This window comes from Ascaphus truei, chromosome 8, assembly GCF_040206685.1.
Source record: "Ascaphus truei isolate aAscTru1 chromosome 8, aAscTru1.hap1, whole genome shotgun sequence".
In the NCBI taxonomy this organism is placed as follows: Eukaryota; Metazoa; Chordata; class Amphibia; order Anura; family Ascaphidae; genus Ascaphus; species Ascaphus truei.
Window position 1 is genome coordinate 11,840,498 of NC_134490.1, and position 25,282 is coordinate 11,865,779.

At 45.5% G+C, this 25,282-nt stretch overlaps 1 protein-coding gene across 2 annotated transcripts in view; it reads left to right on the plus strand.

Annotated features, from left to right (window-relative positions):
- The first annotated feature begins 10,900 nt into the window (after positions 1 to 10,900).
- WAPL (WAPL cohesin release factor) overlaps positions 10,901 to 25,282 on the plus strand; it is a 64,391-nt gene continuing 50,009 nt past the window's right edge. Inside the window, exons 1-3 of one of the 2 annotated variants that reach the window (XM_075610564.1) lie at positions 10,901 to 11,168; positions 12,504 to 12,626; positions 14,088 to 14,623. In XM_075610564.1, the coding sequence (XP_075466679.1) occupies positions 14,110 to 14,623 (514 nt within the window). In that variant the 5' untranslated portion in view covers positions 10,901 to 11,168; positions 12,504 to 12,626; positions 14,088 to 14,109. The remainder of the gene's footprint in view (positions 11,169 to 12,503; positions 12,627 to 14,087; positions 14,624 to 25,282) is intronic. The other variant, XM_075610563.1, reaches the window with a different exon arrangement.

Genomic DNA, 25,282 nt, shown 5'->3' on the forward strand with positions numbered 1-25,282 from the left:
AGATTAAAACTCTCCAAAAAAGCTACTTTTTAATAAATTCGCCAATTTTAAAATTCGCTGCTCTCTGCATAGGCCCCTATATTTGTTATAGTTATCATATCCAGTGCCGCCTTAATGCATGGGCACGCTGGGCTTTTGCCCGCGGGTCCCATGAGCATAGGGGCCCCATGCTAATCTATGCACAAACCAGAATTTAACACTAATTTTCCGATCACCCGCCTCAACATTCAAATCTCGCGCTAACTCGGCAGAAGGAGAAAAATTACGACTTGTAGCGGAGAGTTGTCAGGGCCCGGTGCACTGCTTTGCCGGGGGCCTATAATGCAGTTAAGACGTCCCTGATCATATCCCCTCTTAGACGCCTCTTTTCTAATGTAAATAAATCTAATTTAGCTAGCTTCTCCTCATAAGTTAGAATGTCCATCCCCTTTATTAATTTGGTGGCTCTTCTCTGCACTCTCTCTAGTTCCATAATGTATTTTCTAAGGAGTGGTGCCCCAAATTGTACTCCATATTCAAGGTGTGGTCTTACTAATGCTTTGTAAAGGGGCATAATTATGTTTACTTCCCTTCCATCCATTGCCGTTTAATGCAAGATAAGATCGTGTTTGCCTTTGCAGCTACTGCATGACTTTGGGCACTATTGCTAAGCCTGCTGTCTACAAGCACTCCTAAATCCTTCTCCATAAAGGATTCCTCCAATTTATCACCATTTAATTTGTAAGTCGCCTGTTTATTCTTGCATCCCAAATGCATAACCTTACATTTATCTGTATTAAACCTCATCTGTCATTTACCTACCCACATTTCCAGTCTCTCCAAATTCTTCTGGAGAGAAATGACATCCTGCTCTGATTCTATTACCTTACACAATTTTGTGTCATCAGCAAAGATGGAGACTTTGCTCTCGATGCCAACCTCAAGCTCATTAATGTAAGGAATTGGTGGAGCACGTCCTCCGTGGCGTGCTTCCTCCCTACCTGCCGCTTCTCAGCATCCTGCGCACCTTACAGAGTTCACGCGCCCATGTATGACTTTCACTGCTCCTACAGAGCTTGGCTCCGCCCCCTGCTTGCGACACGCGTCCGACTCACACGGCGCGCACATGTGACGCACGTGCACCGCTCCCCAGCTGCGTGTCAACTCTCATCTTCACTCCCACCTGTCTCCTTGTAACACTTGCGCTGCCCATGAGCAAGACAAGACCCTGGTACTGAGGTGGGGAAGTAGTAAACCACGCACCCACAGCAGCAGAAGCGTGCCTGCAGGCGGATTGTCAAACGTAGCCAGGTCTGGGTTGGAGAGAGTGGGTTAGTCGATACTTGCCAAGGTCTTGGAATGGAGAGTTCAGAATAGTTTAGTCCGTTAGCCGTGGTCTGGGGTTGGAGAGGTTAGAATCGTGGTGATCTGTATAGCCGTGGTCTGGGTTGGAGATATCCGCAGAGTCGAGGGTAAGCCGGGGTCAGTATCCAGAGGGGTTCCAAAGTCAAGCCGGGTCAGTACACGAAAGGTTATCTGCAAGAGAACACAGGACAGGGAGCAAGGCACATCAAGGCTACAACAAGTTATGCTCAGTGAAGAGTGAAAGGAACTGCAGGGTATTTACCAGGAACAGGAACCAGTAGCAAAGGAGGCGGAGCGGAGGCGCGACTTCCGCGGGGGCAAGGATTGGCTGCAGGAGACAAGTGGGCTAAACGAGTACTTGCCACGGAAGTGGGGAGCGGTGCGCGTCGTCACGCGTGAGAGAAGCGCGGCGCATCCGAGGGGGCGGTGCTAAGCTCCGTGGCACACTATAAGAGCTGCGCGTGCACTCTGTAAGCAGAGCGGGGGTACGCGCACGCGCTGGTGCTAGAGCGGAGGTCTGAGATAAGACAGGTAAGGAGGGAACACGTCGCAAAGGACATGTTCCCCGATTCCTTACACTCCTGCATGTCCCAGCCTATCTCTGCCTCCGCAGAGGCCGCACCTCCACTCCACCCCCCTGTCTCATTGGTCTTGCTGCCTCATATAAGCTCAGCTGTGCCACTTGCACTTTGGCTGAGCATAGTTCATTGTAGCCTTGTGTTTCCACGTCCCTGTTCTCTCTTTGTCTGCCTTGCTAATCCTTGCTAATCCTTGTTGCTGTTTGATCTCTCGTGTACCGACCCGGCTTGACTTAGGACCCTCCTCTGGATATCGACCCCGGCTTGCCTCTGACCTTCTGTACCTCTCCATCCCTGACCACGGCTTCTGGACACACTACTATCCTACTGGCTCCTACCCCTGACCATGGCACCCGGGACACGGCAACTCTACTGGCTCCGACCTACGACCCCGGCAAGTATCAAGACTAACCCACTCTCTCCAATCCAGACCCGGCTACACTGACTATCCACCCTCCAGGCGTGCCTCCGCTGCTGTGGGTGGCGCAGTTTATACTTTCCCACCTCAGTACCGGGGTCCCCCCTTGTTCGTGGTGAGCGCAAGTGTTACAATTAATAAACAAGTTAAAAAGCAAGGGTCCCAGTACTGATCCCTGAGGTACTCTACTCACAACTTTAGCCCAACCTGAAAAAGTTCCATTTTTGACAAACCTCTGTTGTCTGTCCTTCAACCAATTTTCAATCCAGGTGCATATATTTTTTACTGAGTCCAAATTGCTTTATTTTGTACACCAACCGCTTGTGTGGAACAGTTTCAAATGTTAAAACAGTATCAAACTTTAAAAACATCATATGTCAGGGCGGCCAATTACAACTACAAACTTCATCTGTTCCAAAAAAATCTCAAACCATCAAACTGAACTTTCAGGTTCACGATCTGGCCTTATTCCGCCATGTTATGCTATCCCAGGCAATAGGAGTTTTCAGAGACACTTTCTGCCACTTAGAAAACTTCAAGGAAGTCCTTTCAAAAAGGCGAGGAAAGTCTTTTATAGAGTAGGGAATGAAACCTTTATTACAGTGGCAGTTGCAGTAGAGTAATATAGCATAAAAACAGGTGACGGGGATTCGTTTTTCATTGTGGGTGCGATTGGGAATTCACACTTTCTTCCCTTGTCCCTGAACAGTCTCCCTGTAGTCAGTAATTCAAACCAGTGCCGCCTAGATTCAGAAGAGCTTAACGCCCATTTGTCTAGCGGGATTTTGTTTCAGAAATCTTTTTAGCCCTGAATGAAACTCAACAACTGGGCATTACAGATTCCAAAGGCCATCTCTTTGGAAAGCAGATGCCAAAACACACAGAGTATGTCAGCTGTCCTTACCACTATACATATACACTATACATACACCACTATACATATAGCACCAACTTTGAGTAATAGTTTATTGAGTAGTCAGCTATATATTGGGCACATTTTGGGGGGCAAATTATGGATCTGCAGCTGATCGTCTGGTTCCTTTGGTTCATGGATTTCAGCGGATTAATCTCAAAAAGGGCGATGTGTGTTTTGTGGATTTTTTATTATTACCAATACACTGCGCTGATTCAGCGATCCGTTGGCGGCTGCTTAAGAATTTTGAATTCCTCGCGGATTAAAACCGACCAAATCCGTCCGCCGATTTTACACCGCAAAACGGATTTTCAGGCGAAAATGCAAGAAAATCCGTAAAACAGATTTGGGCGGGTTCGCCCATCTCTGTATATACGGAAAAATGGCTATGTATGGAATAAGTGTATACGCTATGAAAGACACATAAAGCAGCAGTTCACTTGAGTGTAAAGCAATACTGTGTATAACGACGTATTTCCACCTGTCAAAAGACGAATCTACTTGGAGAATGGGGATACAAAAAACAGTCTTGGCTCTGGCCACAGATCCTGAACCTCATTAATGTGCTTAACCTCAATGTACAGGGATCTGCTGTAGCAAATGATTTTGCTAATATTTATTACTGTGATTAGAGGGCAGAAGGTGAATAGCGGGCCCACACCGTTTCTGTGAGCTGGGAGCACTTCAGGGTTCATTTTCCAATAAATTAGATGGCTTTGTGGGGTGGACAAAGGACAGAGAAATTCTGTATCACCCTGCAGTACTAGGGATCATGTGCTGGGCTGTGCTATTGCTAACATTATTTAACGATGTTACAATAAATACTGGATTTTATTATCTCTTGTCTCCTGCACTGTTTCTACATTTTGCATTGTGTTCCACTACATTACAGTTTTGCTTGCTTTTCTCTGATTTCATTTGGCATCAGCAATATTTCCTTTAATATAATTAGCCACAAGGTGTCACTGTGCACTAATTAATGGCAGGCTCGCCATGCTTCATCATGAGCTCCTTACATTTGCATTTTTTGTTTACTTTTAAAGACACCATTTCCCACTAGGAGACAAAGTGCATAATCAGAGCCAAATTGTTTCGTTTGAAATGATGTACTTAGCTCAGATTCACAAACAGCAAACCCACACTGGTAAACAATGATCTTTCCCCAGCTTAAATTACCCTGATAGATGTTCTCACATCTCCAGCACGCCATGAATAGAAAGATCAGCGGCATTAGGCTATAGATTGTGGTCTTGAAAAACATACATGGATGTATATACATGGAGATATATAATATATAATTAGATTGTAAGCTCCTCGGAGCAGGGACTCCTCTTCCTTAATGTTACTTTTATGTCTGAAGCACTTATTCCCATGACCTGTTATTTATATTATTTGTTATTTATATGATTACAACATGTATTACTACTGTGAAGCGCTGTGTACATTTATGGCGCTTTATAAATAAAGACATACAATACAATATATACATATTTATATAGATTTGAGCCTATACAAGATTCCATGTACAGGTGTCCTCGCTTACCGACATCCCGTTTCTGATGGATGCCTTATCCGCCGCTGCATTATCCGCCGCCGGACCCGCTTATCCGATGGTCACCGCCGCCGATTAACATGGGACCCGCAATCCGACTCTCCGTTAACCGACAGCGGTTAGCGGGACACATTCTGTTGGAAAAGCACGGACCGCCTGTACTAACAGGGTATAAAGCATTTGGAGGTTATTCATTAACTGTGATAGTGCCAGTCGGGGCATTATGCGCCGATCAATACTCTTGCAGTTTCCTGAATACCCCCTTAAGCCCATATTTACTAAGCAGTGCTATGCCATAAGCAACCTTCTGGCCCAATAAGACACTTACAGCCCATTGAGGTGAATGAGTCAGATAGTCTCTTTTGGCACCGGAAAGTGTCTTATGGCACTAACTCATGGAAACTGCCATGGATTATAATGGAACTTTCAGTGCGACAGTGCCCTGATTAGCACTGCCACAGTGCCCTGATTAGCACTACCACAGTGCCCTGAATAGCACTACCACAGTGCCCTGATTAGCACTACCACAGTGCCCTGATTAGCACTACCACAGGGCCCTGATTAGCACTACCACAGTGCCCTGATTAGCACTACCACAGTGCCCTGAATAGCACTACCACAGTGCCCTGATTAGCACTACCACAGTGCCCTGATTAGCACTACCACAGTGCCCTGATTAGCACTACCACAGTGCCCTGATTAGCACTGCCACAGTGCCCTGATTAGCACTACCACAGTGCCCTGATTAGCACTACCACAGTTTAATGAAAAAACCCTAAATCTCTTGTTGGGTTTTAGACCATTAAACTAGAACCGTTATCACACGGACATCTTCCATGTAATCCGAGGTTGAGCTCATTGCAGCAGAGGTGAATGTTTTGATTGTTGGGTTATTAGCCAGTGTGCAAAAACTAGCCAAAAGGTGACATTGGATCTGTGCTGCTGGAACACGCCATCACAAGCCCAAAGGGGCATGGCTGGTTGGGAAATCTTGTATTAGAAATAAACCACAATGTATCATTTATAGTGACAAATAAATACAGTTGCTAGCCAAACATTTTTTTAATGACTATCAAAACAAATTTTTTAATGACTGCTTTTATTTTTCTCTCTGAACAATAATGAACGTGACTCTTCTTGGAGACCACCGATGACTGTAGACTGAATACATTTCTTTGCAATTTGAAGTGGAGATTTCTCTCCTTGTGGCATTGCAATTAAAAAATAGAGGAAAGTAACAGAATGGCGAAATTGATTTATGTGCTTTATGGCGTGGTGCTAATGAAGTTTGTGATTGATATTCTCTGATCTGCTTACAATATGCACGAACATTCAAATGTAATTGCTTTTCTTTAATTTCAAGGGAAACAAATTAGCCAGCTCAGAGATATATGTTGTGGAAAAAGTTTAACTCTTTGATTCCAGGTCAAGCACAGTGCTGGATTGCGTTGTGAAATCTCTTATCCATTCTGACCAACTCTCCCAGTTTTTCAGGGAGACTCCATTGATGCTGCAAAATATATAATTTTTCTACTTTCTCACTGATAAAAGTGCTTTGAAGATGTCACCCTCGTTTCCCTCCAAAGCTCCTGGATAGAAGTGTAACCGGTGTTCCCCCACCCGACGGGAGATCTCACTGCACACGGTGTCGTGGTGCTCACCTGCAGGTATACATAAGGCCCTGAGCTTATATCGATGTTAGTTGGGGAATCAACAGGCCATGCATTTGATGATCCGCAGCTCTCATCTCCCATGGTACAGTGCCTCCATTCCCACAGGGCCTATCGTGGGATAGGTGCAGGCCTTTGTTACTTATTCTTGTACAGCAGTACACAGCATACATCACAGCACACTCTTCTCTCTTTGGTTCCTGGACTCAACCCCCAGGGCTTGAGGCCCCAAAGGTCTATCCCAATCTCCCACACTCCCTGGTGGAGCATGGGGTAGCTGCTTCCACTCCAATGCGGGAAACCAGGTCCATGATCCAGGATAGAACTAAACACACACCCCACTCCCCGGAGGAGAAGAGAGTAGAACAAAGCCCCCCTCTCACTGAGGAGTGAGAGAGACAGAACGAACTTCTAAATTTGGCTGCAGTCCCTTTTTGTTACCAGGGGAGGGTCCCAGGTCTGAGCCCCAATTGTGGGCAGTACCTAGGCCTTGGGCCCACCCCCCCTGTCACTCAAGGGAGCTGTCTACTGCAGCAAGGGCGTGGATTTTTCAGCAGGCAGATGATTTTGTTTTTTCCGCGTGACGGTCGGGTCACGTGAGCGGTTCAGCCAATGAGGGCGAACCAGGCTAGTGATGTCACGGCCCTGCCTCTGCCACGGACGTCACAGAAATCCCAAAGGCCACGGATCGCTCAAGCTACAGGCGCATGCGATGCCATGCGCTCCGTCGCGAGCGCAACTATATTCGTGGCCTAATAAAAGCAATGGGACACGACTTTGCTGCCTACAGATTTAGGCCCATATATATTTATTAAGTTGTGATATTCCATAGAATACCTTCCGGAGCTGGAACACACTTTATAGCAGTGATTCCAAGCCGGGGGTTCGGGAACTCCAAGGGGATGTAATGGTGGAGCCTGTGTGGGGACCCCAGGCTGAGCCTGTGTGGGGACCGTGCGCGCACTAAGGTCCCAAATTGCACCTTAGCGTGGCCGGTATAGCTGTCACTTACACCAGGAGCTTCCATTGCAAGGCCATGTAGGACGTGACTTTGGAAGCAAGGCATTGTGGGGCGTGACTTTGAAAGCTCCCGCAGTAATTAACAGCTGTACCCAGGGCCGCAGACAGCATTCCCGGGGCCCAGGAATAATGTTTCCACCGGGCCCCCACCCCACCCAAGTGTCGGCGGCCTTGTGAGAAATGCCACCCCCCCATTTTCTCTTACACTCCCCCCTTCTCATCCCCCCTGCTCACACTCTCCCATCACCCTTTCCTTCTACCCCCACATCTCCCACTCCCATGTATTTTTCTCCTCTCCCCACCCTCAATAACCTCCCTCCCCAATATACACACACAGTGACAAACACACACAGACAGTGACACACAGTGACACACACATGCACAAACACAGTGGCGCACATACAGTGACGCACACATTGATGCGCAGTTACACACACATAGACAGCGACACACATACAGACAGTGACGCACACACACACACAGACAATGAAACACACACGCACAAACACATACAGTGACACACATAGACAGTGACGCACAGTTACACAGTGACAGACACATACAATAAGCCCTCCCTCCCCAGACATACACATAAAAATAAGTGGGTGGGTAAGGAGGTCCGGGGGCATGTGGGCTTACCTGGGGCCCATGGATGGGCCTGCTGGAGCCGCATGGCCGGTGCACAGGAGAGCCCAGCAGAGGCCTGGGGAGGGAGGGACAGAGGGGCGGTGCTGAGGGGAGGGTCCTGCAGTATTGCAGGACCCTCCTCTGAGCACTGCAGGAGAGAAGGGTAGCAGCCATGAAAGGGGAGGGTCCAGCTTGAATGCACAGAATGGAAACTGTAGGGTTGCCTAGGCCGGGTCCCTTGACAGCAATACCGGCTGCCTCCCACCCCTGTCGGCGGCCCTGGCAGTACCCCCCATGCTATCTGCACACAATGAGGTGCAGTTTGGGGTCTTATTTGGGGCGTCTTCCCCACGAACTCAGGAGACTATACTGCCTGGGATTGGTCAAACAGATTTATTAATTAGGGGATAGCGGAGCAAATATTTTCAAGCAGGGGGTGCACGATGTATAAAAGGTTGAGGATCACTGCCTTATAGCATAGCACAGCTTAGTAAACGTACCTGTCACAGTCACTCACGGTAACGTGACCTGGAAGTCACGTGCACCCATGATACAGTCTGAGAAGCTGTGACATCACTAAGCGGCAGAGGTAGGCGTCTCTGCAGCTAATTTCGATGTACCCAAAAGTATGGGAAACCTAGAATATTTCTAACAAAAACTAACGTCTACTGCGGTTAAAGTGAGTTGTTTTTGTGTTTCATCAACTTTTACAGAGCTCTTATGGCATATTTTGTATGGCACGGATGCTGGCATGCCAGTGGTCCCATGGATATACCCAGTATGTCTTGGCCAAATGCTCATTTTCCTAGGGATAATTGGACAACCTGCTCCAGTGGAGAGGTCGGCCCGATCAAAGCAGAGCCCACTCCACTTCCATCAGCTAGGGGTGGTCAGTGGTCACATGATTGGAAATACTTGAGATCCGGTGGCACCAGAGTACTGGCACTGTGAAAGTATGTGTGAATATATATACATGGCTGGACAAATTAGAAAAAAAGGCACTCGCCCCCCCCCCCCAATTATTGTCTAATTGTAACCCCCTCCCTGTCGCAGCCCCCTCACTTTACCCGCTGGCGAGTCTTACCGGTGGCGGGGTGCTGCGACGTCTCCCGGCATTCTCCTGTGTCTCCTCCTGCAACATGTGTGAAAATGGCATTCGACGCCGCATTGCCATGACAAGGGGATGCTACGTGACGTCCCGTTGTCGTGGCAACGCGGCGTCACTTGCTCCGCGCAGCCATTTTCCCACGAGTTGCAGGAGGGAGACACTTGAGTTTGAGGGAGAGAAGCAGGAGAATGACAGGAGACGCCGCACCACCCCGCCGCGGGTAAGGCCTCGTTCAGGGTGCCAGAGGCAGGAGTTGGGGGACGCGCGTTCGCGTGTGCGAGCGGCAGTCTGCTGGGCGATGTGTGTACATCCTCCCCAGCAGACTTTTTCAAGAGTTGAGGAGGTGGGGAGGAGGCGGGGCTACAGACGTGAGGTTAGGGATCGAAGTTGCAGTCTTGAAATCATTCTCAAGAATGATTTCATTGGCTGCCGAGGTCCCAGTGACGCTACTGTAGCTTCAAAAAACGACTTGGGTTGTTTATTGAAACTGTAGCCAGCGTCAACTCCGTACTTCGGAGACAGGGCAGCTGCTACCCTGACAACCACAATTCAATTTGAATACATTGTTTCCGACGGCAGCTCGCACGTAAGCACGCCCTCCCTCCGAAGCCAGCACCCTGAACGAGGCCTAAGGCCGAGTCCATAGAAGGACAGGCTGCGCTGAGCCCCTGCATCCTCAATGAGGATGCCTTGAGAGGGGGCTCACGTGAGCGTCCGCAGGTGTGCTGAGGCGCTGGATTTTTCAGCCGACAGCCAAGCTGTTTTTCAGAGCGCTGTCGGCTGAAAACATCCAATCAGCGCGGAGCAGCGTCAACGTCACAGCGCCGTGACGTCGGTGCGTCGCGGGCGATTGGCCCAGCGACGACACTGCCCTGCCTCCCTCAGTCTCCCCCCGCCTCCGATCGCGCCCGCCTGCTGAAATCTGCGCGATTTCATGCCCATGCAGGCGAGCCTCAGCGCGGTCCAGCCCTGCTTCCCCTTCTATGGCCCCAGCCCATAAGACTCGATAGCGGGCAAAATGCAATTGCCCCGGACGAGTGAATTTGTTGAGGCCTGTATATATACACACAAAAGTATCACAAAAGTATCACAATCCTGCATTGCAGCATACATTCTATTTGCTATGATATGAAAAGTAATCTGTCATGTAACTCCGCTCTCACATGTAACTATTGTACGTTGTATATTTTAATTTTGCGACAGCCTTGTAAATTTAGGCCTAAAAGCTCCTCTGCAAAAAGTAACATAATAATAAGTACAGTAACACAATCTATTGATGAGAATAAAATGCTGCAGGTTTCCCGGAGTCTACGCTGAGGCGCTTTGTAATAAAGTCGTGTTTAACAGTATCAGGATCCCCCAAAATAGTTTGCGTCATTACGTATCCAAAAAAAAAAAGCTACTGGAGGATTTCAAACTGACGTGTCTGATTACGAAGGAAAAGCCAATGCAATGGCAGCGTGTATTACATCGGTGCTGTGCTTGTGGTTATTGCACACAATTTGTCTCCTATGAGAGAAAAAAACTACAACTCCCTGAATGCTTAGCGGTTTCCGGGTCTCTAAACGACTCTCCATTTCCTCCCCCCCCCCTACTGCGTCACTAGCTGCTCCCCTCCCACGATTGCGCACGCGCGGCTCACGAGCTCGCCGACCGGCTGAGTAAGCTGCCTGGTGATTGGCTGGGTGCGTAATGTTTGAGCGTAGTGACGGAAGAGGGGGGGCAAATGGCGGAGGGATGTTCCCGGGCCCTGTTTAAATAATAACAGCCGGAGCCCGCCAGAGGGGCTTCATATGTAATTTAATTGGTTGCTATAACGCGCAGAGAGCGGTTTCTGAGCCGGCCGCGAGGAGAGGAGAGCGCAGGGCCTGCCGGGGACCCCGGGGCGGCACCGGAGAGGAGGCCGAGCTGGGTGAGGAGCCGCGGGATCAGAGCAGGGTGAGTTCCCAGGGAGGGCCCGGAGCGGGAGGGGTGGAGCAGGGACAGGGCCTTTTCTTAGGCCTCAACCGGGCAGGAGAACAGCAGGCCCAGCGCAGGGAGACCAGGCGGCCTACCTCCCCGAGCTTAACACTTCCAGGGGAGTCTGGTCCAGCTGGTCGGGGGGAGGGGGAAACTTCGCAGCGGCCCTGGAGACAACTTGGTGGGCGCCCAGGCTGTGATTTAGACGCCCACATGTTAAAGTGTAATGCATTACGCGTCCCTGTGTCCGCAGCAGGGACAGGGGTCCGTATAATCCATGTATCAATGTCACAGAGACTGCTGTGAGGTGGTTGTTGGGTCATAGACCCTTCTTCCCCCCCAAGCATATGTGCTGTTGTTTGACCCAATGGGAGTGTGTAGCCTCCCTGGGTCCATATAAATAGTGTTCACGTTTTTTATTTTTTGGTCTTAATCGTGAAGTTGATTATAAAATCCTTCGCTGTTCTGTTTCTCAGACATGATCACGTTAGAAATGTTTTGCTTGCCTTTGGGGTGGGTACATTCGTATGTGTCCAGATTTAGACTTCTTCCCAACCTCAATCATTATACGTGGATAGAAAAAAGTTCCAAGAGACTGCCCGATGTGATTTGAAATGTCATTCTAAATCATTCTTCTGTAATATAGCTTGTTTGAAGATACTAACGTAATGGCACTCATGTGGTTATCATAAAAAGATGGCCAGTTTTAGACAAGGATCGACATTTCGGTCCGCAAGTGCACAGAAACATTGAACCTTGAGTAATATACTGAATATATTTTTTTGAAGACCAAGTGAGTGCCACTACTTTTGTATCTCTGGACTGTCGGTGGTAGCTGTAAGTATGTAGGACCACTGTTGAGTGCCGGTGGCCAAGATACCGGGTACCGTGAGTGCGCCACTTATTGAACTAATATAATTTGTTTGGAAATCCTCCATCCAGATTTCTGTATTGAATCATTGCTGGTGTTCACTCCCTTTTGGGGTTCCCAAAACATGATGTGAAGACATAATTTGCTGAGGCTATTGAGATGACACCACAATTGTAATTTTAAAAAAAATCTAATTATTTTGCTTCTCATTTCAGTAACTTTAGGTTGCTGCGTTATTAGATATGACCTAACCAACGCAAAGCTGTGTATATATAATGCAACATTTCTTATTGATTTCTTTCACATTCGGAGTTATGGACTCATATTTAGAAATCTAGATTGTAAGATTTCACAAGTAGGGCCTGTATCAGTTTCCATTTGTCATTTTTTAATGTAATAACTGTCTCGTTTCTCTCCCCCTCCCCCCCCGTACTGCGCTGCAGAATATCTATATCTCTCTCTACTAAACATAAATTGTGAACCAATAACACAATTTTGAAGGGAGGTGTTACACAATTGAGTTGTCGTGTATGTATTGCTTCATGGGAATACACAGAAACGTCTAGGTAGGTGTTTGATGCAAGAGAGATATTGTAATGTTTTTGGCTATGGTTCAAAGGAGATGGGGTTGCAGGTGATAGTATTTTCATTTCCCTAATCCATATAAGTAATTACTCATGAGGTGGGTTGTTGATAGAAGGGTAAATCCCCTTGTGCTTTGCAGAATATCATCTGATATCTTTAATTTAAAATATAGTTTGTCCACTTTATTTTCTCTACTGTTAAAGATGAATGCATGCTATGTGCTTTTATAAATCTCATTAAAGTTGAGTGACTCCTTATCCAAACTCCATACTCAATGTTCTGTAATTGAGCAAGATTTTGTTTTCTAACAGATTACTGTCTCATTATTTATTCCACATTATTTATTGTAGGAAGTTTCTATTTACTCGGCAGCCAGCTTTATAACCTCCCTCTTCCTAGTACAGTATATCCAACTATGATTTTCTATCAGATTGTTGGGCATAATAGGATTCTGATAAGGGTTAGGCTGGCATGTTTATTTATTCTGCTGCCGTTTTAAATAATGAGAAGGGTTGTATTGTCGCTCACCAAAAGGTTATCAAGGGTATGTACATTTAGATAGGGGTGCATACGGGAGGTAAGTATAAGTGGACAGGGTGTAGGGTTGAGATAACCAAATGAAATCCTATTTGCACTCCCTTCTACTATAAATAGCTGGGAAGAATTCAATCCCTGGGTAAAAAAACCCATACACCATATTTTATCAAGGGTATGTACATTTAGATAGGGGTGCATACGGGAGGTATTATCAAGGGTATGTACATTTAGATAGGGGTGCATACGGGAGGTGTATGGTGTTTTTTACCCAGGGATTGAATTCTTCCCAGCCATTTATAGTAGAAGGGAGTGCAAATAGGATTTCTTTTGGGTTATCTCAACCCTACACCCTGTCCGCCGTTTTAAATAAGCCATTTAAACGTCAGTTATTTTCATGTTTTGTTAGGCTAAGTATATCAAATAATTGAGAGATGTTTGAGTTCTGAAATAGTAATAAGTATTGTAATGAAAGGTTAGTTAACCTAGTTGGTCTTCAGGATTTTAATTGTGCAAACACCGGTTTGTTTTTTTCCTGTGCCCCAAAATAATCACATTATTTTTTTGGTACTTGCTGATATTTGATATGCAACGTATTAATATTGTTTGTACTGAGGAGGTTCTTTGATTTTGCCAGACTTGTGTGTGTGATCAAATAAATATGCTTTCCCATGTTGTAATAGCAGTGGATTGACAAAATTGGGGTACATTTTGTGATTTATTTATCAAATGTTTTACCAGGAAGTAATACATTGTTTTACCTCTCGTTGCTAGTTACCTCAATATGCAAGTGTACACAATACATATTGTTTTATAGGATTTACATTACTTGGTTAACTCATTGATTTCAGTTCACATGTATTTTCTTGGTGACATTTTTTTTTAAAGTATGCTTTGTTTCTACGCAGAGAATATGAAACAGGCGTCAAAATGACATCCAGATTCGGGAAAACGTACAGCCGCAAAGGTGGAGAGGGTAACTCCAAGTTTGATGAAGTCTTTTCCAATAAACGAACCACTCTTAGCACTAAATGGGGGGAGACCACATTTATGGCCAAACTAGGACAGAAGAGACCCATCCATAAACCGGACATTGCAGAAATTCCTAAAAAACCCAGAGTTGATCATGACGACGATATCACAGAAGACCCATTTGGATTTGATAGTGATGAAGATTCATTGCCAATATCATCAAAAAATGTCTCACAGTCTAAGAGCACTACACAGCAGCCTTTGGAGCATCTAGGAACAGCTGGGAACGAGAACTTTACCTCTTTACTTGAAGCAAACAGCAAAATAGAACAGCCCATCACTGCAGAAACTACAGTGTCATACAAGTTTATTTCGTTTGACAGTGCATTGCATGGATTGAAAGAAAAAAACACAAATAAAATCTTAGAAGATGGTAAAAAACGACACGGCTCGCCTAAGAAAAATGCCACAGGTATGTATGATCTATAGTTTTATCTACTCTACATGTCTGATATTAATGTTCACATTCATCCATTGTTACCAAAGGATGTACATATGTAAACATCTAGTGTTATACTTTAAAGCGGCAATCCCGCCTTCTTGCTGAATTTGAATTGGGTGGGTCGTTTGGAGCTGAACAGCAATATTTTTATCCCCTGGGACGCTTCCTGAGATACTTACTGTTTTAGTTGACAGTAGGGTTGTACCGGGTCCTATATTTTCCTTAAACCGGGTAACTGGTACCAGGGCAAAATGAATCATTTTACCCAGACAGGTACCCGGTTACCCAGAAGGCACCTACCTGCATGCAGGGTGAGTAGAACCGCAATGACATCTGGGAGCAGCAGCAGCCGACGTCCTGGTGGTGGAGGCAGCAGCCGAAGTCCTTGTCCAGCAGGAACAGAGCAAACAGCTGATGCTGGTGGGAGCCGGGGAACCATGTGACCGGAACTGTCGGGGAGGAGACGACCGTCCAAGAAGAATGCTCCTGCTCCGTCACATAGTTCCCCGACTCACACAGGCATCAGCTGTTTTCTCTGTTCCTACGGCTCCCGCCGGCTACTGCCACAGGACGTCTGCTGCTGCTCCCAGATGTCACAGCGGTCTTCCTCACCTTCCGTCGCCCGCTGCAGGTAAGGCTTGAACTATTTTCAGCCGCCCTGAAATTACCCAGCGCGGTTCTGACATGGTGCCGGTCCCAGCCCCCTGCTGCCGGGTCCAGGTAATTTCCGGGTAACTGAAAAAGCGCTGGTACATCACTAGTTGACAGTGTTTAAGCCCCAGTTGGGAAAATAAAAATGTCTGCCAGTTCCCTCTGATTCCACAAGCCAATAGAAAGTAGCCACAAATTACGTTGTGGCTTCCTATTGGATGACTGCTGACTTAATCTTTGAAGATCTAGGAAGTAAACTGCCAACTAATACAGTAAGCATCTCGGAGACTGGGTGGGGGGTCACAGTAAAGCTCAGGAGGACCCCCACAACCTTGTTTGAATTCAGTATTAAAAGAATATTTAAAATGGGCTCGGTTGCTGCTTGGAGTATTGACTGCTAAATGTTGTGTGGTGATTGAGCAGTGGTGGTTTTCAGATGTAGCCTGTTTGGTACTACACAGGCTTGAAAGAGAACAGAGGGCACATTGTATTTATTTTAAAACATAGTTTACAATCTAATATAGCACCTCGGTTCTATCTTTTACCTTTAAAGCTGCAAGGCATGCTCAGAAGTTTTTAATTTTTTACTGTTTTCGCAATGTTTTATGGGGTACAGAAACAATAACATGTACCTTCATGTGCTGTATATTTGTATACAGATAATAGGAGCACCTGTCACTGGATAGGAGAAAGACGACGAGCTGGGGAGACATCATCCAGGGCAGTGGGAAGGGTAGGAAAGTAAGGATGGGTTTTCCACTGTCAACGGAATCTGGCTATTTTTTATAGTGCCGCCAACTCTGTCACATTGAGGTTGTTAAGAACAATGTAGAGGCCGTACCTCTATTCAGTCTTGTCCATGCTCCACGTCTAACTGTCTAACTAAGGCTTCCATGTTAGTGGAAATTGAATTGTTTTATCCTTTAGGCAGGATATGATCTTTTCTATGGCAAGGACGTGCCGTGTCCTTCGTTTCATTAGACATATTGGGCACTGATTGTTTATTCCATTGGCCGGCATGCTGCGTCTAGTTGCTAGGAGGATTTGGAATGTCAATCTGATGGCTGTCCGAGGTAGCTGAGGTGACGGTCTACCCAGCAGAGCTAGCCATGGTTCTGGGGCCATTGTTAGGCTGCGCTTATAGTGCCGGCTACGGGTGACGTCACCCGTTTCCCTAGCTGTTGTGAAAGTTGTAATTTGAGTTTTGGAGACGTCTCTAGCTACAAGGGGACTGACGTCAGGCAATGGATAAGGCAGAGGGGCGGAGACAAGAGCAAGGGGGAAGGCTGAAACGGAGACGAGTTGTAATTTCTGTTTGTAAGCTTAATTTACTTTACTTTTACTATAAATTATGGGAGAATTTACTATTTTAAAGTTGTTAATATAGTGTGTTTCACTTGACAGACACACAATCACCAACAGAAATCGTGGGGCCCAGGCCCCCCACCCCCCGAACCCATAGCACACCTACCACAAAAAAATATTTTTTAGCGCGCAACTTTTACTTAACTGTTTTCTTCTTATTGCAATACGGAAAAAAACATTACAGTGCAATCTGTTTATTTTTATATTTGAAACAAAAGACAGGTGGTTGGGTGAGGGACTGGGTAGGTGAGTGACTGACCTCGACCAGGTGGGTGCTGCTTCTTGCTTAATTGCCGTCAGACGCTTGTCCCCCTGATATCCCAGCGGCTGCTGGGCTAATTCCAGGGCAGGAGGCGGGTGGGGGGGAGCCACGGCGCTTCCCCTTCCGTCCCAAGTTGGGAGGGGGGGGGCGGGCCCAGAGACAGCAGACGGGACACCCTGCTTTCCCTGCACATGCATGCCGGGACCTCAGCTATGCGCATGCGCACGGGAATCGCTGCCTTTCTCTATTTTATTTTAATTTTTTTAATAAAACTGGCACAGCCGCGCAGGGGGCCCAGACGGCAGACACTCTCTGTTGGCGGGCCTGATCACAAACACACACACATTCCCCACCCCCCCCCCTCCCTGCACATCACACACACGCACATTCCTCCCCTCCCTGCACTCCTATTCCCCCCCCCCCTCCCTGCACTCACATTCCCCCCCCTCCCTGCACTCACATTCCCCCCCCCTCCCTGCACTCACATTCCCCCCCCCTCCCTGCACTCACATTCCCCCCCCCCTCCCTGCACTCACATTCCCCCCCCCCTCCCTGCACTCATGCACATTCCCCACCCCTCCCTGCACTCGCATGCACACACACGCACATCCCCCCCCTCCCTGCACTCTCACACACGCACATTCCCCCCCCCCCCTCCCTGCATCAAAGGCTATCTTGATTGGTTTATAGCCTGTCACATAGTGAGACAGTCGCTGTAAAAATCAAATTCTACTGACTACAGAGATTTAGGTCAATCCGTCGCGCCTACTATAAACGCATGCGACGGATTCAATGCATTTGTTTTGGCGCGCTTCGCCGCTACACTATAAGCGCAGCATAATGCTTAGTAATGTGCTCATGAGGGTAAAAATCTCTCCATACTGGCTTAATCAAAGGGCATGTCCACCAGATATGTGAGAGGGAGCCATTGTGGCCGCATCCTGTAAAACATAGATGCAAAGTGTCCCAGAATTGCTTCAGGGTGTAACTGATGCTGCCAGAATTGTGCACATATAAGCACTACAAATAGTCCAAACGATATCCAATGGATATATAATGTAATAAGCAGCTTCCGTTCAGAGTCCAACTATAAAAGATAATGAGTTGATGTGAGCCCTGTATGTGCTCTGTGTGTTAGTAGCTCAGCCACTGGACGGGGTATTAAGTGGTAAGGGGGATAGATATAAACGTCGGCGCCGTGTCTCCAGCCAGGAGACTATGACCGGCAACCCACACCGCAGTCCTCCGCCACTACCCTCACTGTCCCAGTGTCACACACAAGAAGCAGTCCCACTGCGGGGAACAAAGGGGGTATGTACTCACAGTCTTGACACGTCGCCTCTGATCAATTGCTGAATGAAGGTGCTCTGATCCGGGACTGTGATGATGCGTGCTCCAGCCCATGCAGGTAAGATATTCAAAATGCGGGTGATCAGGCGGTGCACAGCTGCCGTCAGGATATGAATCAGGAAGACTACACGCTTTAAATCTAAAAATCTATATTTATTGAGTGCATAACACAACAAAACAAACTGCTACAGAAAACTTCTTGACGCGTTTCGTCCCGCTGGGGACTTTGTCAAAAGAAAGTGGGACTTTGACAAAGTCCCCAGCGGGACGAAACGCGTCAAGAAGTTTTCTGTAGCAGTTTGTTTTGTTGTGTTATGCACTCATTAAATATAGATTTTTAGATTTAAAGCATGTAGTCTTCCTGATTCACATCCTGACGGCAGCTGTGCACCGCCTGATCACCCGCTTTTTGAATATCCTGTTAAACATAATGGGGATTTGTTATTGTTGATTTCGTGTAATATGACCGGCGTTGGGTACACCGAAATAGTAGTGGTGCATATGGAGCGTGTGGCTTCCGGTGCATCTTACTCTATCTCGGCTCCACCCAGTTCCTCTTCCCATCTTGGGCTGCGGCCCCGCTGCCTGTGCTGCACGCGCATAAGCGAGGCTGGCGGTGCATGCAGTTAAGTTCCCCGGTCTGCAGTGGGAAAGACTGGGGGGCGTGACGTCACCCGGCAGGTTCGCCCTCATTGGCTGAGCCGCCGGGGGGCGTGGCCTAGCACTCCGTTGCCTGTGGCCAGCTCAATTTTTAGATATCCCTGAAACTCGGAGCGGGTCCGGCCCCATTGAGGGGCGGCTCTTGTCCCTGCAGTGTCCGCCACAGCAGGCGCTGCAGTAGCCAGCAGGGTCCTGGCCTTAGGATGTAGGCACACTTTATTGGTAGGGTCAACAATTGGGAGCATTCAATATATTTTTGAGATGTGACCTCTTTCGAGATCTTGTTCTATATAGTAGTTATACGTATATGAATGTAGCGGTGGAACTTACTGTGTGGCTCAGAAGTATTTTAATAATATACAGACTAAGAAGTCAATTTTAAGGGGATATATAAACTCCATTTCACACAGCTTTGCCATAAATTTGTTATTTAGCATATTGTATATAGCATAGTTGTAGCAAAAAACAATTTCAGGCTTAAGGGTGGTACCAGGAAAGTTTAATGAGACGGTCTAGTTTTCATTTCTTGCATCTTCACCAACTTCTGTCAAAATGACTTAATACAGTGTCTTTCGTCAACATATACATATATATTTTTTTCTCACTGCAATCACCCATCACGGGCTCAAAGCAAGCTCTTGGCGTTGAAGCTGCTCTAGTTAAAAAAAACATTGTCATTTGCCTCGTATGATTTCTTTAAAGTTGTTATAATTTTTTTACGTGTTGCCCTAATGTTGGTTTATTTTTCACATAATCATTCAGCGCTCGTCAGGAGGTGGAGTCCACTAGTCCCATAAAAATACCACATCCTAGTGGGCTAGTCTATGAATGCCTTGGGAAATTTCCTCAGACAATTTCTGATTCTGGTAAACATCTAACTAGGTAAAAATGCTGTTTGGTTTCTACCAAAACGGCATAATTTATAGTTTTAAGGATCGTAAACATCCTTCTAGTTAATTAGCACAGGCAAAAATAATTTAAATTACCTTCTGTTCACTTATCAGACATGGTTATCTGGTCTAAACAAAACCCAGATGCTCTGAAGTGCTGCTGTTGTAATCTTAAGGGTAAGACTGTAATTTGTTTTGCAGAAACATGCTCTGTATTTGGATGAAATCCCACAGAGCACCACTTTGCTCAAATACTTCATGGGTTTGAAGTGTTTGTATCCCAAGGGAGAAAGCCGAACATATTTTTCCATGTTTCCCTCATTTACACTACCTTGCTGTATGCATAGTGGAATTTCTTATAGTTACAAGATAATGCATGTAATATATCAAAAGCAATTTTTGTTTTAAGGAATTGTTGGTGTCAACAAAATCTTGTAATTATTTAAAGAAGGAATATATAGAAGACTTGATCTAGTGTTGGTAGTTTTTGTATAAATGAAGAGACCATAAACATGTCTTTAGGGATGTTTATACTCTTGCTATAAACCACTGTAAAATAATCCATATAAAAAGTCTGCAAAGCACAGTTGATTTATATTAAAATGAATCCCCATTCCTACAAAGTAAATATGATAAAGTTACTGAATGCACCTTAGCTTTGTTTAATAATATTAAGGCAGAGTTTTTTTTTTCAAAACAGGTTTTCTTACCTATTTTTTTTTTGTAAACATGTAACCAATTAGACAACAACTTTTTATTTTTATTTTTTTTATTTTTTTAAAGACTAATGTTCTCCTAGCAATATAACCCCACCATTGCTTTTGAACTTTATCAACTTAATATCACTTAATGCAACAATTCTTATAAAAACAAATTTTTCCTCCCAACATTCATCTCATTTTATGCATGTACCATCCCTGTAACCAGATCACATTAGTCCCTTTATGAGTGCAATACTTATTTCCTTGCAGCCTGGCCCATCTCAGTGGTGCGGGGATCTTGCAGGGGAACCTTTTTTCTTGGCTGCACTATTTTCCTCCATGCTGTATCTCCGTCTCCTTTCTGAGGTTCTGTCCTTCACTTCTGCAGCATGCTGGTGGATAAAGCGCTCTGCTGCTTCTGAAAATATTTTGTCCCCTCCATTTATGAAGACTCTTAAGGTGGCAGGAATTTTTTTTATTTTGCTTATATAGCATACTGCAAACTTGACTGAACTCCCATCTTTTATTTGATTATTGCAGCAGAATAGTCCTGAAAGTTTAGGATTTTTCCCTCATTATCAAGGCCACTAGATTTCTTATAGGCTCTTAATATTGTTGATTTCTCATTAAAGTCCAGAAACTTTGCGATTACTGTTTTGTGGCCTACCTTCCTGGTTCTGCCTAACCGGACCAATTCTATGAGCCCTTTCCACTTTGATGTTAGTGTGATCATGTGGTAGTCCCAAAGATTCAGGCAGCCATTTTGCGCAGAAATCCTGCAATTTAGAGGGTTTCACCTCTTCAGGGACTCCTATTAATCTTATATTATTTCTGCGTGACCTGTTTTCTAGGTCCTCCACCTTTTCGTCTAAAGTGTGTGTGTGTGTGTGTGTGTGTGTGTTTTATATTTTGAATGTCCTGCTGCATTTCTGAGGATAGATCCTCTAGGACCCCCACTCTAGATTCAACTTCCCCCGTCCTGGTGTTTTGCAGGGTTAGTTCCCATTTAAGATCTAGGGATTTTTGCAATTGTTCATAATGTTCATTTAAAGCAGGCATCAATACTTTTGCTACAGCCCTGTCTAACTCGCCATAATCCCTGGGAGATTCTCCTCTTGAGACGCCCCTGATTCCTCTGGGTCTGCATGTTTTTGGTGTGCTCTGACTTTCTCCCAGCTCTCACCTGCTTTTGCTGATATTTGGGGAGCATCTGTGTCTGCCTGCGGAGAAATATCTCCATATAAATGCTTTACTTTTCAAGTTACTGTCCTGCTGTGGATATTTTCCTGCTTTCCCCCCTCTGTTCAGCTGGATGGTTATAGTGAGCCTGATGTCTCTGCAGAGACTGCCTACACATGTATCTCCCCCTCACAGGAGCATGCAAAGTCTGTCTGCTTTTTGTTGTATCATTCAGTGAGTTTTTAGCAACTGCCTTAAATCATTTGTTCTGGTTGTTTAAGCTGCTGATCTGTGTAGGAGCAGTGGGGCTGCAGGAGTTCAGGGGGATGTGACTTCACTCTCTAGCGCCATACTGGAAGTCCACTTCTATGTTTTTTAACTGCATTCTGGTCATTAATAAGTTTAATAACATATACAAGTCATTAAAGTTATTTTGTCATTATTTTGTAAATATTCATTTTAAGTGACTCAAGCTAGCCCACTGAATTCTGTAATTCTACAGTGTAATCGTAAATGTATGCTGATGAGCATACATTTAAATGAATAGGTAACAAACACCACCAGACACTTCCATACCTAAATTTGTGTCGATAACATAAAATGCTTTTCCTTCTCTCCATGTGGTCCTCCGTGCATCATGTACTGCTGGTAACTAAATCAATATTTCTTCCTGTTCTGAATCCTTTCATGTACTTGTTGAGCTCTTCAGTGTTGATGTGGTGATCATTTAAGAACCATGATACTTTTAAAAGGCAGTTTGAGTTCTAAACTTAACTTTAAGATAAACAAACTCATTTTTTAAAATGACAGCAGATGCAGTGGAAGAGGTATCCCGTTGCTGTTGCCTTAGATTTGGCATTTGTCGCGCAAACTGGGAGACTTTTTTTGGGGGGTTGGGGGGGGGCGTAGCTCACTGACGCTGCGTGGTCATGTGATGTCACGTCACATGACCCCACAACGTCATTTGACACCGTTGCCATGGAGACGCGTCGTCAAGTGACGCTGCGGGTCATGTGACGCTGCGGGTCATGTGATGCCGCATGGCCCTGCTCATCATTTGATGCTACATTTGAGGTGAGCGGGGGCGCGACGCAGGGAGAGAGCAGGCAGGGAGGCGCAGCACAGGAAGTTTGTCATTCTTTGTATTGCACTTTGAACACCATGTTTTCTAATAATGATTTCTCATCTTCTTAATTTCTTCAAAGTTGACACTGTAAATTACATGTTCAGTCCTTCCTAATGCTTCAAAGTAATCACTTGTCCAAAGGTAAATGTTCTAGATACTGCAACACAGCTCATGAATCCGCTTTCACATTTAAAGTGGAAATTTATTTGATAGATCAACAACTTTGTATAGCTTTACTAGCCATATGATGAATTTTAATCAATTACCAAAACAATTACAGTATATCATTTCACCCAGTAGTTGATGGAAATTAGTACTTTTAATATATGGTTATGAAATATTTAGCAGCAATTAAATCATTCACAAACTCAATTTCAGGAAATTTGGTCTGTTATTGGGAAGGTCAATGATTTTGTAGTTTAAATCGGTCTCTAGTTGTATTATTTGTCTTCTCATTTGCTTCCCATTTTTGGTACTTAATAGATTTCATTTTTTCATTACAGTAGTAGTATTTTAAGCACATTGTTTTTATTTGATCTATAATGGATAAATTATACACTCAAACAGTTGAAACGTGTGTGTGTGTGTGTTGGTTTTTCTATATATTTGTCTAATATCTTTATAACTAGACAGTTAAAAAGTTATGGTGAGTAAAAAAGTGACACACCCTCCAACGTACAGCAAATACAAATATCACTTGAGAGCACATTCACATAATCAGACACGCCTGTAACCTGGTCTTTCCCCATCATTGCTTAGCGAACAGTGCTTCCACTACAGCCAGGGGTTCTGGGTAATGAAATGCAAATGAGCACTCACGGTGAATCACTCTTTACTTCTTAGCCATTCTAACATGGACCTCTCTAAGCGTATGTCTGCCGTATTACACAGCTTTTCAGCACAGCCTGGGTTAAAGAAGTGCAGAGCCAGTAACCTACTAACAGCAGTTTCCACCTCTTTGGGTCTCATCTGTGCGTGGTTGGTTGCTGGCTTTGCATCGTGAACCTGGTAAGTGGATATAACCAGATATTAAAAATATGGCAGGTAAAAAGTGACACATCCGCTACCGTGTACAGAGTAGGTCTGCAACACTCTTTACCCAGTATTGTTTAGCAAACAGTGCTTCCAGTAAATCTGTAAAACCTTAAAATCAGAAATACTATGAAATCTAAAGGGACAATCCCTTCTAGGAGCAGTTTGCCTTCCTACCCTGCATTTCCTTAAGTTTTTTCCCCACATCCTTCTCTATAATCTACTGTTACTCTGTCTTTACCGCCTCATCTCTGCTTATCAAGATCTTCCTTCCTTCCTTCCTTCCTTCCTTCCTCCCTATAACTCTCTCCATATGCATTGCACCTTCACTCCTCTTCTCTGTTCCCATGAACTTTACTCCTTCCTCCATTCATTGCGTCCTCCCCCTCGGTTCCAAATTTCATTCCCTTCCATTTCCCTCCTGTTAATTGTAGCTTGGTCGGTGTGTGCATGCACGCGACCGTGTAAATGGCTTCACAGGCGCCTCCCAGCTGTAGCGATTTTGTGCACTCTAAACAAATGTGTTTCCTCGCGCATCGCGAGTGCCGGCGCTTCTCCTCGCACACTCTAAGGACAGCCTCATAGAGGCAATGCATTTTGAACACGCCGCTCGAGCAACCGCTAACCATGGGCACGGGCTAACTCTGGCCTCTTCATATAACTACTTGTATCGTCCTCGCCTCCTATCTCTGCTAACAATCTTAACCTTGTATTTCCTCTTGCCATCCTTGTGTCTTTATAATTTCTTCATATTTGTTTCATGTGCCCTTTGGAATACTCAGTTCCTCTGTAACATAGTCCTAACTGGCATGCTCTTTTGCTCTCTCGCTCACTAAATCGCCTCGCTCTGATACACAGCTTTTGAATTCTGATAGTTACAGAGGCTGAATTATCCTAATGGGGCGTGGCTTTCTCACACTCCTTTCCCAGATTGTAGTGGTGGGAATATTTCTCTCTCCCCACTGCCATTTCCAGACATTATCTGTTCCTGTCCTTCCCATCCTTTTGAGATTCACACAAACGGCTGTCTTTTTCCCGCCACCTACTCTACATTTGCTGTTATCTATTGTCCTTCTGCGACCTCCACTTTTCTCTCTGACTTAAAATTCCGGGTGTTCTTAATATCCTGCCTTAACAACCCTCCTCCTTGGCTTGAATTGTCCGATTTACTCTTCTGCCTCCTTTGCTTCCCATTTTTCCCTAGCTCCTCCTTCACCAAAGGAAGCAACCTTGCTGCTAGCAAGGGTGGAAAAATCCCGGACCAGGCGCCTAAAAATTGACTCCTGGCAGCCTGTTCCAGGCTGCTGCTTGTCAGTTGTATATTATTTAGAGAGATGAACTAAAAGTCCCAGAAACTCTTCTGTAAAATGCCAAGACATCACCCAGGGATCAGCCAATCAGTGCAGAGCTTTG